General features: G+C 44.2%; 1 protein-coding gene across 1 annotated transcript in view; it reads right to left on the bottom strand.

Annotated features, from left to right (window-relative positions):
- ENTHD1 (ENTH domain containing 1) overlaps nucleotides 1-17,791 on the bottom strand; it is a 118,543-nt gene that overhangs the window by 16,237 nt on the left and 84,515 nt on the right. The window contains exon 5 of the mRNA XM_036761031.1: nucleotides 2,731-3,222. Within this exon, the coding sequence (XP_036616926.1) occupies nucleotides 2,731-3,222 (492 nt within the window). The remainder of the gene's footprint in view (nucleotides 1-2,730; nucleotides 3,223-17,791) is intronic.

Below are 17,791 nucleotides of genomic sequence, written 5' to 3' on the forward strand. Positions count from 1 at the left end.
ATGCCCCCAACCACTTCTTCACCTCTACCCACCAAGGGACTGCCTTTTCGCACTGGCAATGCCTCCATCCCATCAGTTTCTTCAGACTGGTGAGTTCTTCTGAAGCCTCCTCTTCAAACCTAGACCCTCCTCCCCCAACCTTTTCTGCTCCCTTTGGTGTCTTTTCTTCTACTAGAATGGAATCTTCCTAAGGATAGGGTCCCTCTTCTATTTGCTTGTTAGCACAGTGCCTAGAATAAACTTTTAATAAATCCTATTCCCTCTCTGTCTCTGTCTCTCTCTCTCTGTCTCTGTCTCTCTCTCTCTGTCTCTGTCTCTCTGTCTCTCTCTGTCTCTCTGTCTCTCTCTCTCTCTCTCTTTCTCTCTCTCTCTCTGTCTCTCCCCCAACCAGAGTTTCTTAACAGGGGCTCGTAACTCTAATCCTGCAGGGATTTGTGGATAGATTTCACAGGGACCATGAACTTGGAAGGGAAAAAATTGCATTTTTATTGCAATATAATTGGTTTCCTCTAGAATCCTATGTATTTTATTGAGCAAGGTCCATAGGCTCCCCCAGACTTCCAAAGCAGTCCATGACAAAAAGTAGGTTCAGAAGCCCTAACTTACCCACACCCAAGGTACAGAAGTGGAGCTGAAAAGAGCAAGGACATTGTAAGGATTTTCAGTTTAACAATAGTTCAAGGGCTTCCCTACACAACATTCCACCTCCCATCTACATTCCTTTACCCAGGCTGGCCCGCATGCCTAGTATGCTCTCCCTCCTATCTCCGTCAAACTAAGTGCCACCCCCTTCCTGAAGTCTAGCTCTGTGCCGTTCATTGCCGTGGAAATTACTTTGCATATGTTTTATATTTAATATTCTGTGCTCTTGTGAATGAATTCCTTAAAGAGAGGGACTGTTTGGTTTTTTTTATCTTCATCTCCGCAGGACTAGCACAGTATTTGCCCCATTCAGTCACAGGCACTTAAAAATCCTTGTTGGATAAACAAAAGAGGACTCCAATAACAGAAATATTTATTCTAATCAGTTTTAAAGAACCCTCTCCTCCCAGATTTCTAGAGTCAAATATATACCAAGCTGACAGTCACCCCCAAATTATCTCCCTTTGCTTTTCTACAGTCTCTATGAAACAAATCTAGGCCCACTGCCAGAATCCCCAGGCCAGTCCTGCCTGGGAGCTCTGCAGGAGGCCCTCATGTCTCCACAGCAGCAGAAAAGCTGAACTGTCCATAAACCTCCACCCCCATTTCACCATTATTCTGGTTCAATTCCAGTCATCCCAGAAAGGGTGATGGGGATCAGACTTTTCCATTGACTGACCTTGCCATACGTATGTGTAGCCAGAATGGACTTTGTTTTCTTTGAATGACTCAGCTTGCCTCGTTGAGCTTCCCTGGACGCTGGGGCTTGCTCTTCCGGGGCAGGAGGCCCAGCGACCATGCCAGGGATCGGAGAGCTTCCTGTGTGATGAGTCGTGGGGCTGGCTGAGGGGAAGTGTGTTAACGTGGTCTACGCTAGGGGGAGGGGCCAAGTCAAGAACCAATCGGCCCTGGTCATTCAGGTGGCGCTTGATGATGTCAAAAACTCTATAAGAGGGGAGAGGACAGCTTGAAGATCCTCCTTTCCTTTTCCGGTTGGAGCCAGAGACGCCTTCAGCCGAAGCTGAGCTGCCGGTAGCAGAGCTGACTAGAGGCTAGTGGGTAATCTTCTTACCGTAGAGGGGAAGCATGTAAAAGATTTTGCCTTATATCATCTCGCTTCTCTGTGGCCTCCTGTTTACCCTTGTATGGCGGACTTATTGGGCCTGGAAGCTTTTGATGAAAATATCAAAATGGGGACGCTGGTTTGTGGGCTTGTTATTGTGGAGTGTAAATACATGCTTTAGTTCTCCTGCCTTCTGCCTAGAGAATTCCTTATATCCTGCGGTTCCGGACCTTTTAGGCACATATGAGATTCTCTTTGAAATCATAAATTCTGCCTTCCTAATATAGTATGCAGATTTCTTCATCCTTGATGTAGCAACTTTCAGTATTTCTATTTACTTTAGGTGCATGTTCAAGCCATTTAAAAGCTTTATATTAACATCAGTTGGCAAGCATTATTACACCTGACTTACACCTAAAAATCAACACAACTGCTACTGAGAAAACCACATGAGCAAACAAACTGTACTGGTGCTAATTTCATTATAGGAATAAAACATAATCATATAATGAAAAGTATAAATAGTGGACGGCCAAAGGCCTGGAATCTGGCTCTGGCCCTGGCTTGCTCTCATTTAGCCCAGACCATATTGCTACCTTCCTCTACGTTTTTTCGAAAGGAGAGAAAGGAAGAGACCTGCTCTCATGCAATCTGTACATAGTAATTCTTTTAAAAACACAAACACAAAAATACCAATTCTTTCTTGGACATCTAGTAGCATCTAAGAAAATGTCTAACAGAAAGCTTTTCTTAATACTGATTTCTTCCTAATTTGTTCCACACTGCTATGCCTCTCAACCTGTGGTGATGCCTTCCCCCCTAAGTGCTGTAGCCCACAATCAATGTGTTTTAGTACCTGAGTGCAAAGGGCCAATTTCTCAGATGAAAATGGCAGGTATATACTAAGAGAAAAGGAGAAAGAAGGAAGAAACCAAGTTGATGTGGGCTACAGAGAAAGGTTAAAGTAAAGGAGAGAGAAAGAGAGAGCAGAGAGATGCATGTATGTCTGTGCTGATTAGACTTACCGTGTCTTGCAAAAGGGTTGAGGTCCATACCATCCATCTTAACGCTGTTGGAGCTGCGATTTGGCAAAGGTGTCATATTAGTCTCAGAAAATTGTTTGGACAGGTTCTGTGTTGGTTCTGGGTACTCCTTGCTAATTAAACTCTCCTTCAAAGGTTCAAAGGTTTTGAAGGAGGGAGACACATAAAGGGTCTCTACGGAAGCCTGGGATCTATGGAAAAAAGCCTGAGATCTATGGAAGAAAGGATCAGACTTTGACACCCTTATGTTGGTATTGACAGCCTCTTCTCTCCCCGATGGCCAGAGGCCCTGCACAGTTCCCAAGGCATCACAATTTTTCTGAGGGGAATGACACTCTAGAGATTGTTGCATGTTGTTTTCCAGTGCAAGATTTGATAAATCGAGTTGGTCGATGCCAAAGCTGTCTAGCCTTTTGCCCGAGCTCAGATTTGTATGCAGAGATGGACTTTTTTCCAAAGGAGCAGGCATGGCATCTGTAAAAAAACAAACAGGAATTATGATTTGAAAATGAAAGCTGCTATGCTCTATTTCTTATCATAATAAGGATAATTCTATTGCCCTAAATGGAGTATTCTCTCCCATTTAGTAACATATCTAATTTCTCAGATCATTATATAAATGGTTATTTCTACCTTCCACTTCTGCCTCCTGTCACTTTGTTTTTCAAGTTATTCTTGAATACATAGAACCCTGTCACTTCACCAGTAGGAATACTGAAACCCAGAAAAATGAATGGACACCTTTCCATCAGTGGCCGAGCTAGGGTCCAAACCAGCTGAAGGCTGGAGATTCTGAAGAGAAAGCCCGATTTGGGTAGTGAATGGCTGCATCAAACCCCAGAGAACAGCAGGTACAACAGGGCGGGAAGAATAGGAGAGAGAGAGGACCTGCTATAATTCACAGGAGACAATATCCAAGAAACAAAAGCCATGATCTCAGAGATTGGTATACAAAAGCACAAATCATGGCTAATGAACAGAGTGGACTAGAGATCTGAATGCAAAGAGGCAAACTCGATTTCCGAGATATCACAACAACTTGGCAGAATGGAATTCATGAGGAGAATTTGGCTCTGGAAGAATATACCATATTCAAAAGAAGCAGAACAGATGAAAGGGAATGGAGTAGCATTGAATATTATGAGACTCATGAGCAAATTAAGGATTCTGAGGGTAGAAACTTCATGGAGGGCATTTGGATGAGAATCAGCAGAGAAACAATATGGTTGTAAAGCTATAATACAGACCACCTGGACAGAAGGAGGCAGTAGATGAAGACTTTGGAAGACAGATCACAAAACTAGCATGGAAGCATGATATCGTAGTGATGGGAGATTTCAACTATTTAAACATGTGCTGGTGTTCTCTCTCCGCCAAAAGAAGAGAAACTAATAGATATGTGACTTGCCATAATGACAATTTCGTCTTTCAAAAAGTGAAAGAAGCAATGAGAGGAACAGCATTCTAAACATTATCCTTAAAAACAAGGAAAAACCTAATGATGAAGTAAAGACTACAGGAGCTTTGGGGGGAAGGGAGCACTCAATCACACAGGGCAGGAAAGCTGTGAACGGTCTGATGTGCATCCCTAATCCTGAGAAGGCAGATTTCAAAGTGTTCAGTGGAAGGTGACCCAAATGGGATGGGAAGCTCTCACAAATAAAATTCTAAAGACAGTGATGCTGATGAGAATGAAGAGGGAGTGCTTGAAAGACCAATGTGGATGCACAAGAAATTCAGGTTTCTAAGAGCTGCTAACTTAAAATGAATATAAAACCTTACCTCAATCCCATGGGAGCTAAGAGTGGCCACAAATGCTACAGAGACAAAAAGGGTTTTGTTTGTCTTAGTAGTAATAAAGGGCAAGAAAAAGGTCAAAGGAAGAGTAGAACTGCTGCTCACAATGCACAAGATGGGGACAATGGGGACAATGCCACTCCACTCTGATGTATTTGTTTGCTCTTCTAAGGAAAATTATCTTTGGATTGAAAAGGATATAACCAAATGGTTCTCAGTGAGAATGAGTCAGGCAGAACTGAGGAGCTCTTACTTAGGATAACTCACCGGCCCCACTTGGATGAACTCCATGGAAGGCACTGAAGGAAGGTGCAGGAGCAATGCTGACCCACTGTGGGTGATCTTGCGAAGACCTCACTTCCAGAAAAGGCAAGAGACAGAGACTCATGATGCAGTTCTGGCTCAGCAGCCAATCAACAATCCACCTCTTTACTACATACTAGCATACTGGACTAAGAGAATGTCTGTAACTAGCTCCAAATCAAGGGGCAGGGTCCTTCAATCATATGCCATCATATCTTTCTGGAAGCAAGCTCCCCCAGACTTATCTTCATGGGCTGGTGGCAGGCACAGCATGCTGGGCATGCTTGGTGGATGGCACTCCATTGGCCAGGTCCCTGTTACATATCAATGACTTTGAGGAAGGCATAGGTGGCAAGCTCATCGCTGTGCATATGACATGGTCCAAAGGGCAAATAAGCTTTCCAAGCGAGCCAGCTCACAACATGGAATGACTATTTCAATGCATGCGTTCGATTAAGCTAAGTTAGGTTCAGATTTGGATTCATCCTGGTAATAAGGCACACTCTCAAAGAATAAGGTTTTTATTGAAAGACAGGGAAGATACTCTATCAAACCCACAACCACATTAATCACAACAATTCCTAACAAACGCAGTTAACGGAGTGACCAAGGCAGAGACAGAGATGCACACAGAGGCATCCACAAATGCAGCGATACCGACAAAAAGACACACATATAACATACATTCACCACCTACACCAAAGCTTTTCCTAAGCTGGAGAACCCTGTCTTTTACAGTCACTTTGGTGAGTCCCTTCTGAATGTAACCCCGGGTGAAGCATCTTCCCCATGGGTGAGGTTCCAATGTGAGTGTTCCACATGGTGACTTTCATAGGTTTTATAGGACGCTGAACAAAGAAAGTTTTTCCCTCCAGAGAGGGGAGCCACCCTCCCCCTGCCTCATTCCTAAGACCTGGACAGGGTTAAGTTTCTCCAGGGGGGGGAGCAGTTATTTCCTATCCTTTGTCTTAGGAATTTCCAGTTATCAGTCTCCAAGTGGGAGAGTCTGCAAAAGGGGGCAGGGAGCTCGACACATACCTGCTGAGCTTACACTGTAATATGGAGGATCTTCTCTAATGACTTATCATTCAGCATGAAATGGCAAAGTCAAGATCAAAAAATAACTTAACAGGGTGGACCATTGGGTTAAAACTAATCAAATGAAACTGAATGAGGCCATATGAAGAATCCTACACGGGTTCCAAAAGCTAGCTTCACCAACCCAAGCCAAGGGATGTGTAACTAGATCCCAGGTACCATGAAAGAGATCTGGGAATTCTAGTGAACTTAAGTCAACAGCGTGGCACGACACCCACAAATATATCCGCCATGGTAACGAAGAGAAGCTGTGTCAAGAACAAGCCTTGTCATCAATCAATCAACATTCATTAAGCCCCTACCAGCTAGGCCCTGTGCTAAGCCCTGAGGATACAAAAAGAGGCCAAAGATGGTCCCTGCCCTCCAGGAGCTTGCAATCTACTCTGTCCTTGCCAGGTTACTTCTGGAGCCCTGTGCTCACTCAGGTTTAGGAAAGCCAGAGAAATGCTGGTGTGCATATAGAAGCAGGGTGTTTATCAGCTACATGGGAGAGCTGCAGGGGCCTCAGATGCCCGGTCCCAAAGGGCAGAACCAGGGACTATGGGTAGGAACTGTAGGGGGTACAGGCCAATGTCAGTTCCTCGATGGGTGCTGGGATGCTTTCCTTTTTGTCTGAGACATTGAATAAGTGTTTATTGATTTATTGAAAGGGAAACCTCCCAGCAATGAAAACTTCCCAACGCGGCATGCAAAGCCTTTGGGAGAGGCTGCTTCACCCTCACTGGAGATCTTCAAGCACTGGCTGGAAGAGAACTTGGGGGGAGGCTGGAGAAGTGAAGTTTGGTCAAGTACAATTAGACTAGGTGAGAGGCTCTTCATCTGGGGTCCATCCACTTAGTTTTTAAAAAAATATTGTGATAACTAAATTAATATAGCATGTTTCTTTTGCATCCTATGTCTTTTATTTTAGGCATTTAGAAACCTCCTGAGAAGGGCTCCCTAAGCTTCACCAGACTGCCCCAGAGGGGTCCATGACACAAAAGGGTCCTTTTTGACTCTTAGGTTGGATGGCTCTGTGAGGTCAATACTTTCACATCTTGGGCTCCAGTACACCACAGTTAGAGGGAAAGCACCGGTTATTTGGCATTGCCTTCTCCCTGTAGTTATGAGGCAGGACAAGGTCACATGACTGGCCTCCTGAGTGTTTTCCCTTCACCACCTCCCTGCCACTGCTTCTCCTGACCCACTTTCAAACTACTATATTCTCGGTCCCTCACAAATTCACTTCTGCAAAATACCATTGAAGGAAATATGCCTGTTGGGCTACCACACACTTCCCTACCTCCAGATAGAAACTCCAGACTACAGACAACCCTCTCCATATGCTAAAAAACAAAACGAATTTTAAAAACCACCGAGCAGATGTCATCTTTTCCCACATATTATCACAAAAGAGCATCATGTCCATGGGAATCAGCACTGAGTCTGACACCGCAGGTCAGATCTACCTCTCCCCCCTACCTCTCAGAGTCATTTTATCACTGGTAACATAAACATTAGAAATGGGAGGATAGGAAGGGAGATGGCTGCCCCTCAAAGATGCAGGAAGGAGAATGAATGGGTCAACACATATCCCTATCAAGCAATCAGGCTTGATGAAAAAAGTTCATTTTCTAGAGGAAAGGGGAAAATGAGATATTTATTCCAACTAAACACACACCTGTAAGAGAACTGAAATTCTAGGCGAGCCTGGCCTAGGAATGTCTATTTGTATATGAATCATTGGCCTTTGTCATCACTTCTCAAGCCAATCCTTCCCATCAATCCAAATGCCAAGACATTCATATAATTCCATACACCTGATAAGAAAAGAGATGGGTTTCTGAGAGGTGGAGTTAAAGAAACTAGGAGGGCTGACTGGGGGAGGTCCAAGGTAGGCCTCACGAAACACTGAAGGGCAAGACTCTAGAGTCAAGTGGACAAGGTCACCCACTGAAACCAAAAGTCAGCCTGTCGTTGGGTGTGTGCTGTCCATCATTCCATAGCAATCCCAGATGAATTCACTTATTGTAAATGTCTGGCACTGTGTGAATGCCGAACAAATGATTTTTCTTGACAGCTGACACTTCCTCATTCTGAATAATGGGGTAAAAGTAAGGCTTCTCCAGATATGGCCCAGTCAGGGTGCAGATGAACAAGAGGCAGCCCCCAAGTGGAACAGGAAGAGGAAGAGGAGTGAGGGCAGGATGGTTTTGGGGAACCTCCAGAATATTAAACTTGTCCCTGCTGACAACAGTAGGTCAATACCAATATTCTACTGGCAGTGCTGCTGGATATGGCAGCCTATCATAGATATTATCTATTATCTGTTAATGATAGCTAACATTGATCTAGAATTTACTATGTGCCAGGCACTGCGCTAAGCACATGACACAATTATCATCTATCTCATTTGAGCACAACAACCCTGGCAAGTAGGTGCTATTATCAGCTCCATTTTACAGATGAGGAAACTAAGGCAAACAGAGACCAATATGTCCAGGGTCACACAGCTAGTAAGTGTCTGAGGCCACATTTGAACTCAGGTCCTTCTGACTCGAGGCCCAGCACTCTATCTACTGTGGCCCAAATCTCAACAAAAAGATGCTTGGTAACTATACACAGTCTATAGAATACTGTATGAAAGAAGGACTGGACACCATTGGTGAGGGGCCAGGATGCACATGACCAGACAGGGAGGGTCTGGGCAAAGGACAGCAGGTGGACAGGCCGAGTATTTCACCAGTATCCCATAAGTACTGAAAGACCTTGAGAAAAGCCTCCAGTGCATATTATTGGTCAAACACAGTCTCAGTTAGACTCCTACTCAGCCTTCCTAGCTTGTTAAGGACCTCCATTCACAGCCTTCCAGAATGGGAAAGAATGACAGATTTGGAGAAGCCAGGGGTTCAAATCCCAACTTTGCCACTTTGGACCCGTGTCACCTTGGGCCTCAGCTCCTGCACCTGTAAAAGAAGGAGGTTGGGAGGAATGGCCTCTGAGTCTGTGATACTATGGTCCATCCTCAGGCTGGGAACTCAGGGGTGTTTTCTCAGCACAATGAGACATCAGAAGAAGACTGTAAGAGGTGGGGTCTACAAGCAACAAAAGACGCAGGTGCTAACCTTACAGTTTGGCCTCGGAGATTGAAATAACATGATCCCATGATCATCTGGGACAAATCGGATACACAAGCACTATGGAAATAAGGACCAAATGATCACAGTAGGATGGAATTTAGTAGAGAAGACTTCCTGAAGGAGCTGATTCACCTAAAACCTATCAGTGGATGAACAGCCTGGCAGAAAGGGCATTTCAGGTGAGCAAGGCACAGAGACGGGACTTAGGGGGTTACAGACCCTAAATGACAAGCAGAGTGGCTGGGCTGGCCGGAGACTGAGTAAAGGGGGAGATCAGGTCAGTTTGGAGAGGAAGGGAATCCAGCTGGCAGAAGCTCTTGGCTGGTGGCTGAGGAGTTTGGATTAATGTGGAGAGGCAAGAAAGAGCCACTGGAGACTTGGGGGCAGGGGGCTTAAGCAGAGGAGCAACATGATAATGCAGTTTGTGAGGAAGACTTTCTGTAGCCTTTTTGTAAAGGAAAAACTGAGGCAGGAAGATTCTAGAAGTGAGGAAACCCAAGACTATTACTATAACTGAGGTTTAATGTTCCCTCTCCTGTTGCCCTACTGAATAGTGTCCAGACTCCTCTTTCCTGACATTCAAAGCTCTCCACAATCAGACAGCATCTTACCTTTCCAGTCTTATTTCCAATGACTCCCATCTAGGTCCTCTGTACACCAGCCAGACTAGACTGACTAGCACCCTCACAGTGTAGGCGCACAGTGTATACGTGTCTGGCAATTTCCTAATGTCATGCCTTTACACAAGCTATTCTCTGTGCCTAGAATTTCCTCTCCTCCTGATGCTCATATATGTGGCAATTTCTCCGTGGAATCTTCCTTTTCAGCCACTACCTTCCCCCTGGGAGCTCACTTACACTAAGATTTACAACTTTCTAAAGTACTTACCAGTAGAATGGAAGCCCCTTGAGGGCAGACACTGTTTCATTTCTGTCTTTCTCTCCCCAGTGCTTAGCACAGTGCCTGGCACATAACCATACCACTTAATGAATATTTACTGAACTTGATGACTCACAAAATAATGTATATTATAGTTCTATAAGTTTCTTATCTACCCACCTAGATGCTCAGTCCTACGAGTAAAGAAGGTTGGTGTCTTTGTCTCTCCCCGGTGCCTGACACAGGGCTCTGCACACAGTAAAATGAATTTAAGTAAAAGTACAGACACTGCTAAGAAAGGAATCATCTGCCTGGGCCTTCTTTTTTATCTACCTCTTCAGCCCCCATGGGTTCAGTTGCCATCTTTATGCCAATGACAGCCCTAGTCTTTCTTCTGAGCACCACTCTTGCATCACCAACTGCCTGTTGGCCATTTCAAACTGGGTTTCTCATCATCTCAAACTCCCCACATGTCAAACAGAACTTGTCCTCTTTCCCCCCAAACTCAACCCTCTTCTGCATTTCCCTGTGACCATCCATGGCAGCCCCATCCTCTCAGCATTCAGGGTCACTCTCAGCTCCTCACACTCTCACCACCACCCCTTCCACCATTCACACTCTCATCTACAAGCAGTCAACAGATATTGCATTTTTCTCTCAGCAGCATCTCTTGTATCCATCCCTTTCTCTCCACTCCCACAGCCACCATCCTCATCACCTGGAGCTTGTGATTGGTCTCCTTCTCTCTAGTTTCACCCTGATCCAATCTATCCTCCACCCAGCTGACAAGCCATCTTCCTAAAGCCCAGGCCTGACCTTGACATCCTCTACCCTCGCCACTGGCTTCCTCCTATTTCTACAATCCAGTATAAACTCCTCTGTTTGTATTTAAAGCCCTTCCTCCCTTTCTGGTCTTCTCACTCTGTGGTACAACTGCACTGGCCTACTTGGCTCCATCTCCCACCTCCCAGCCATTGCACTGGCAGTGCTCCATGCATGAACGCTCTCCCTCTCACCTCCACATCCTACAATCCCTGTTTTCCTTCCAGACTAAGTTCAAGAACCACCATCTGCAGGACAGTCTTCTTGGTCTCACTGGCTAATGCCATCCCCACTAAGATTACCTTGGATCTACTTTGTATGTGATCTTGTCTATACCTTTAGCAATCAGTGAACAAACAAACATTAAATGCTTAATATGCCTCCGGTGTAACCAGAATGGCCTTTGTTTTCTTTGAGTGACTCAATTTATCTCAGTGAGCTTTACTAGCTGCTAAGCCCCAGGCCCAAACCCCATTAGGTGTTAACATAATCCATGTGGATGTGAACCTCCCAGGGTCCTAAGGGGAGGGGCCAACTCAAGAACCAATCACCAGAGCCTGAGCTCTGGTGATTCAGATGATGTTTGATGTCTGAAGCCCTATAAGAAGGGAGGACAGAGCCATTTGTGTGGGGCTCTGGAGATGGTGTTGATGAGGAGACTCCGGGCAGCTGTAGCTAAGGAGCCCTCCAGCTTGTAAACCCAGATGCTGAAACTTTGTTGAACTCTGGTAACTGGGTGTTGGGACTTGAATCAGACAAAGTCTGTTGATGTTTGTAATTTGTTTGCATTTTGTTTTGAAGTTCAGGGTGCTGGCTTTTTCCCCTGAACTAACTGAATGATATTTCAATGCTGAATTAAAAGTAAGCCTGTCAACCCCTTCACCTTGCTTTCCTTAATTAAGCAGATCAGAAGAACCTGCGCTGTTGGCAGCTTTCTGGGTGCTGGCTGTGGGTGGATCTTACACCCCCACAGAAGCTGCCAGCTGGATTGTTGAAACAGTCAGTCACTGTATGAACAGCTAAGATTCAAAGAAAAGCAAAATGATCCCTGCCCTCAAGAAGCTCACATTCTTACGAGGGAAACAACATGTAAGTAAAATGATGCATAAAAGAGACATCAGAGAGCAGAGACTTTTTTCATTTTTTGTCTTTTTATCCCCCAAACCCAGCACAATGCCCAGCACTGTACATAGTAGGTGCTTAATAAATGCTCATTCTCATTGGTTGATTGATCGCTAATAGAATTTAAAAATTCCATTAGCATCTTAGGGAATATCTGATCCAATCTCCTTATTTTACAGATGCTTGATTAAGGAACATGATGAGGGTAGTTGGGAAAGAAGTTCAGTTTTGAATTTGATTAAAGAAACTTGCTTATAAGGTATGAAAATAATATGGTGGTGCCTTTTTCATTTCTCTGTAATGTTTCCACTGCCTTGTTTCAGGTACTATAATGAGGGTGTGCTATTTTACCTGCCATCATATTGTGATTCTAATAATAGGTGTTATATTCCGACAGAGCTCTTGCTGTGACCAATTCTTCTATGAGTAAGACAAATGGTATCCTATTACAGATTACAAAGCAGAGAGCTGGCAAGCAGGACAGGAGATAAAAGCTGAAATGTATCTTTCATTGGCTTAAAAACGCCTGTGTGAAAGAGAACCTGCCTACGTAACTGGCAGTCAAAGATACCAGTGCCGGCCCTCCAGCCACACTTCCTCAGCTTCCTCCTTCTTGTCAAGAATCTGTCCTCACTCCCTTACCCATCTCCCCTCCGCCCCTCATGGTTTCAATTCTTTCTCCATTGAGATCATTCCCAATTCTATGGATCTCCAGACCTGAATTCTTCCTGGAGTTCCACTATCAGCTGGCCAGACGTCCAGGCAGCTGCCAAATGGAACATCCTCTAACACAGAGCTGACGAAATAACTTTCCTGGCTAAGAAGCCTTGGGGGCTGCCTCTTGCCTCCAAAACAAAATACAAACTCTTTCATTTGGCCTCTAAGGCTGAGGAAAATTCACATTACTTTCTATTATTTAATAACCAGTATTACTCTGGGCTCCATCCTTTTGCTCATTTTGGTCAGAGCCCACTTCTGAAGGGCAGGTGATTCTTAAAGGGTCTGATCAGTGATCACTCCCAGCCCACAAGGCATCTGCTCTTTAACCAGCTTGGGCTGGGCCTCTCCTCGGTGGAACCCTAGCTTCTGTCTGGGTCTCACAGAACAATTAGCATTCCTGAAGTGTCAGAACAAGCATAATCAGCCACATCTGAAGGCCATCCCACTTTTCCCAGTTGCAGACTAATCCTAACCTCCTTAGTCCTGCCCCCACCCCCAGTGATGAAGTAATAGGGAGGAACTAAGAACTCTTAACCCATGTCCTCATGAAAATGTCTCCCAGTTGGGACTGCCTCTCCTTTGCCAGGAGAGGTCCCTATAATGTCCTGTCAGGCCAATCAGAAGGAAGACACATCTAAGCTTAAAAACCCCTGTCGGCCCTCATTCCCAGTCTTTGGTCATCAAGAGAGGCCATTGACCCTATTTATTGGTTACTGCTAGCCTAGCTAATAAATTGATTGAACTTGAAACTTTCTCTCTCAAAATTTCTGTGGAGACAAGGTCCTTCACCATCTGGCCCCAGTCACTCCAGGTTTCTGGCCCATTACTTGGCACCTGACCATTTCCCTGGTCTCCTTCACAGCTCAGCTCCAGGGGCCCCTCCTATGCTAGATCTCCCCGATCCCTTGAGCCTCCAGAAATTCCTCTGGCTGTGGTTTGTGCTTCCTTGTGCTTGCCGGTGTTGGTGTTTCTCCTTGAGGGCAGAGGCTGCTTGACCTTCAGTTCTCCATTCCCAGCACCATGGAGCATACTAGGCACTTCCAAGTTTTTTGAATGAACAAATGACTGTCCACAACTGAACTAAGTATCTTCTTCCTGAGACATTTTTGTCCCTATTTCTGTTGTCCCACTCACCCAGGCTTGAACCCTCACAGGAATCTCTGACTCATCCTTCTTTCTCACCCCTTATATCAAACCCATTGCCAAGTTCTATCAGAACTTACCGCTGGAATCCACTCTCCTCTCTCTTCCTACTGCCTTCAGGTTACAGTAGTTTAATCCCTCTTTACATTCCCGTCTACCAGACTGTCCGGTCAGCCTTTAAAATATCTTTTCCATTTGAATCAAATATGCTTGTCAGCCCACAACTGTAAACTAGTAACATAATTAATGCTGGTGGGCTCAGAAGCCTTGCGCCTATAGACTAGGAATAGTTTCTTGAAGAAAGCCAGAAGGCCCTGGGCAAGCACCAAATAGCACAACAAAAAATGAAGCTGTATATTCTGACAGGTAACGGCTAGTTGCTGATGTGGGAGGCCTTTCCAAATCATCTGTCTGTGTACAAGCAGACAATCGAGTTGTTAGAGCAAAATCAATATCAATTAGGAAAAGGAACAAAAATAAAAAGCTATGTCATGCAGCTGAAACAACTCCAATCTGGCCAGTACAAACAAGCTATTGATGCCTCCCCCTCCTCCGAAAGGGGGAGGAGAATGAATAAAAGAACAGTTTAAACAATTTAAAACAATTGCTACAGTGAAGAGACCAAGAGAACCCAGAAACCACCTCAGCCAGCAAATACTTGATCTTCTTGCCAAGTGGAGAGATATAGCAGCCAAGGGCAATACTAATCTGGAATGTAAACTCATTTGTAAAATTTTACAGTGCAGGATAGAGAAAGATTATGCATGGCACTGCCTCATAAAATAGGAAGAAAGAGTAGAAGACAAAAGTTGAGAAAAAGCATTTCAACAGACCCAATTAAGCCCAAGGGCATTTAAGAATGAAAACAGGACAATAAGCAAACAAAAAATGGAAAAGATCTGTCATGATTTCCATCAAGAACTCTTCTTCTTCCTCAATGACATTGTATTCACCATATTTGGCCTCTTACATCACATACTCTAATGTGTTCCAGGAAGAAGTAGAAAGAGACCCAAATAAAGCAAAGATGGGAAGAACAGTTAAACTAGACCAAGTATACACAGAACAGCTTCTTGTTGGAGGCAAAGAAACATAGGAAAGAGATTTAAGTGCTCATTACAGTTAGTGCAAATAATGGATCACAGGAAGTAATCTCGTCATTCGAATTTTCATTGCATATTTCCATAATACTAGAACCAATTACCATCTTTACATCTTGAATAGTGCAAGTTCAAATAATGCTACCAGTCCATGGGGATTCATTACCTAAAATAATCAGGACCTAGCTGTAATGTGTATATTTAATGTATTAATTTAAAATAGACATTAACCATTTCTGCTAAATAATACCAATCAACCAGAAAGCATTTATTAAATGCTTATTATGTGCTAGACACCATGCTAAGTCCTAAGAATATAAAGAAAAAACAAAAACAGTCCGTGTCCTCACGGAGCTTACACTGTGACAGGGTAGCCAGCACATACATAAATTAGCACATACAAGCCCGGGTAGATGGAAGGTAAAGAATATACTTCAAACAAACCTTTTAATTTTTTCTTGGTTACAAGTATAATAGATAAAAACTATAATAAGTAAGACATTTTCCTTTTTATATATTTCCTATAAATATTTTGGGAAGAGAGGGAGGGTGGCATAGCAGCTAGCAAGCTGTTCTTGGAATTTGGAAGACCTGGATTCAAATCCTGCTTCCAACACACACTGGCTCTCTGAGCCCAGGCAGTTTAGTAAAACTAAGCAGAGGTGCTGAACTGCATTGTGGGAAAAGGGCTCTCAGGAGCCCTCTGTTCTGACGAAATCACGGCTCCCTTAGAATTTGAGAAAACTTTGTTTGGACATACAATTCAATATTAATTATAGCATATGGTTTCCCCTCCACTAAAGTCTAACTCTGATGCTTTATAGTGACCTCGGAGTGACCCTGGGTTCTGCAGCATCTAGCACAGTGCCTGGCACACAGTAGGTGCTTAATAAATACTTGCTGATTGATTGACTCTCTATGTCAGTAGAGTGTGACCTCCAACAGGTTGTACCAAAATGGAAAGGCTGTGGGCCTACTGTTCATGGACCAAGCTGGGTAAGTTTAAAGTCTCATGACTGAAAAGTTGGCTCCCAGATGATGAGTCTTCTGGACTTAGGAAACCATCTTATTGCAATAACTTCCCGTGTAGGAAGTGAAATATCTATGCTTCCTAAACCTTAAAGGACTCCATAAATGTGAATGCTGTGACTACAATGGTGACTGGGAATGAAATCGCTGATCTCATGAAGTGCTGAACTTTATTGTCTATAAACACGATGATAAGAAAACAGCATTGCCAACCAGCTCATGACACAGGGCATGTGGATATTATCACCTCTTTTGATCAAAGTAAATCCAGGATAATGATTTCATTTTCCCAGAGAAATAGAGCTATATGTTACATGCAAAAGGTGCTTCTTTTTTCAATCTCTAGCAAGATAGATCAATTTTTCTTTTTTGTTTATAAATGGATCAAGGGGGGGATATAATTACAAACATAATTATAAATATAACATACAATACAATTAAGATAATATTAATGTAGGTAAATTATAAATGGAAGGAAATAATTAATGTGTCAAATCTTCTTTGTTAGATAACATCTTTTATAATACTAAGTGCTCAATCAATAAGAAATCATTTTGCCCAATAATAAATATTGTTGAAAACTAGGTAGGTCATTTCCATACCAATAATTCTCCTTTCTTTCAGCTGGAATTTAAACCCGATTTGATAGATGCCAGCATGTCTAGGCATATGGCCAATCACTGTACTCTGGGAAAGCAGTGAGATGATTAGGTGCCTAATGGCCAAAGTGGTTATGACAATTGGGGCCATTCCTGGAACTTGAAGTGATGATGGAGTCATCTGAGCCACCCCAGGAATACATATTCTGTGGGGAATTGGCTGGTGGTTGAAGCAGCCTGGAGAAGTAGAAATAGAGGATAATTTCCGCTATCAAACTAAGCTATAGGCAGGGGCAGGATCCTGAATCAAACAGTCTTCAGCATCTTTTTTTTACTGTCTTCAGTGGCCACCCATCTTCGCAGGAGTCCATGGACTTTGCAGTCTCCAAGGCCAGGGATGGTGTGAGGCCCAGGCGGCTCAGGAGCCCAGAGAAGTCAAAAGCAGCCGTGAGGTCCCAGAACGCAGGCTGGGCTTCTGCTGGGCCAGGGTGCCAGGGGGCTTCTCCTTGGCTTATGGAGGGCAGTGCTGTTTCCAGCTGCCGCAGGCTTCACTGTGAAAAGTGCCTGAATGCCTGAGCTTTCCGTTGAGGGTGCTGCATGATATCAAGTAAAAAACTGGGTTCCTGAAAAGCTCGGATTCCCTCGATCCCCAAATCTGTCCCTCTCCCTACTTGTGTCTCTGTGAACAGCAGTACCATCTGTCCAGGATCCCAAGCTGCACTTAGTCAGTCTTGGACTCTTCTCTGTCTCCGGGTCCAGTCAGGCGCCAATTCCTATCATTTTGACTTCCCAAATCTCTCTCTGCTGGGCCCTCTCCCCTCCCCTCCCTACTCCTCTGGCAATTTGTCCCATACACTTGTCATCATCTCCAGATCTTTTGCCTCCCTTGTATAAGCTCTCCATCCTACACATTGTGGCCCACGTCATCCTCCTGCTACACCACGATGACCACTTCAATTTCATTCAGCTCTATTCAGTAAGCATTCATTAAGGGCCCATGCAACAAGAGGCCACTGGGCTGGTCGTCAAGGATAGAAATATATCCAGGAAATAGGCCATGTCCTAAGAAGCTGCCTTTCTCTGGGAGGGAGAGTACAAGTACAAAGAGAAATAAATCCAGAGGCTAGACAAAATTTCAGGAGAAGGAGGTCGTTTAGATCTGGAAGCAACCTCAGAGTCCAGGGAATCTGATCCCCTCGATTTAGAGATGAGGAGACCAAGTCACAGGGAGGTTAAGTGCCTTGCCCAGCCTCACACAGCTAGAAAGTGATTGACAGAATCTGAACTCAGATCTTCAGTCAGGCACATGCTG

The sequence above is a fragment of the Trichosurus vulpecula genome, chromosome 5 (genome assembly GCF_011100635.1).
Source record: "Trichosurus vulpecula isolate mTriVul1 chromosome 5, mTriVul1.pri, whole genome shotgun sequence".
Taxonomy (NCBI): domain Eukaryota; kingdom Metazoa; phylum Chordata; class Mammalia; order Diprotodontia; family Phalangeridae; genus Trichosurus; species Trichosurus vulpecula.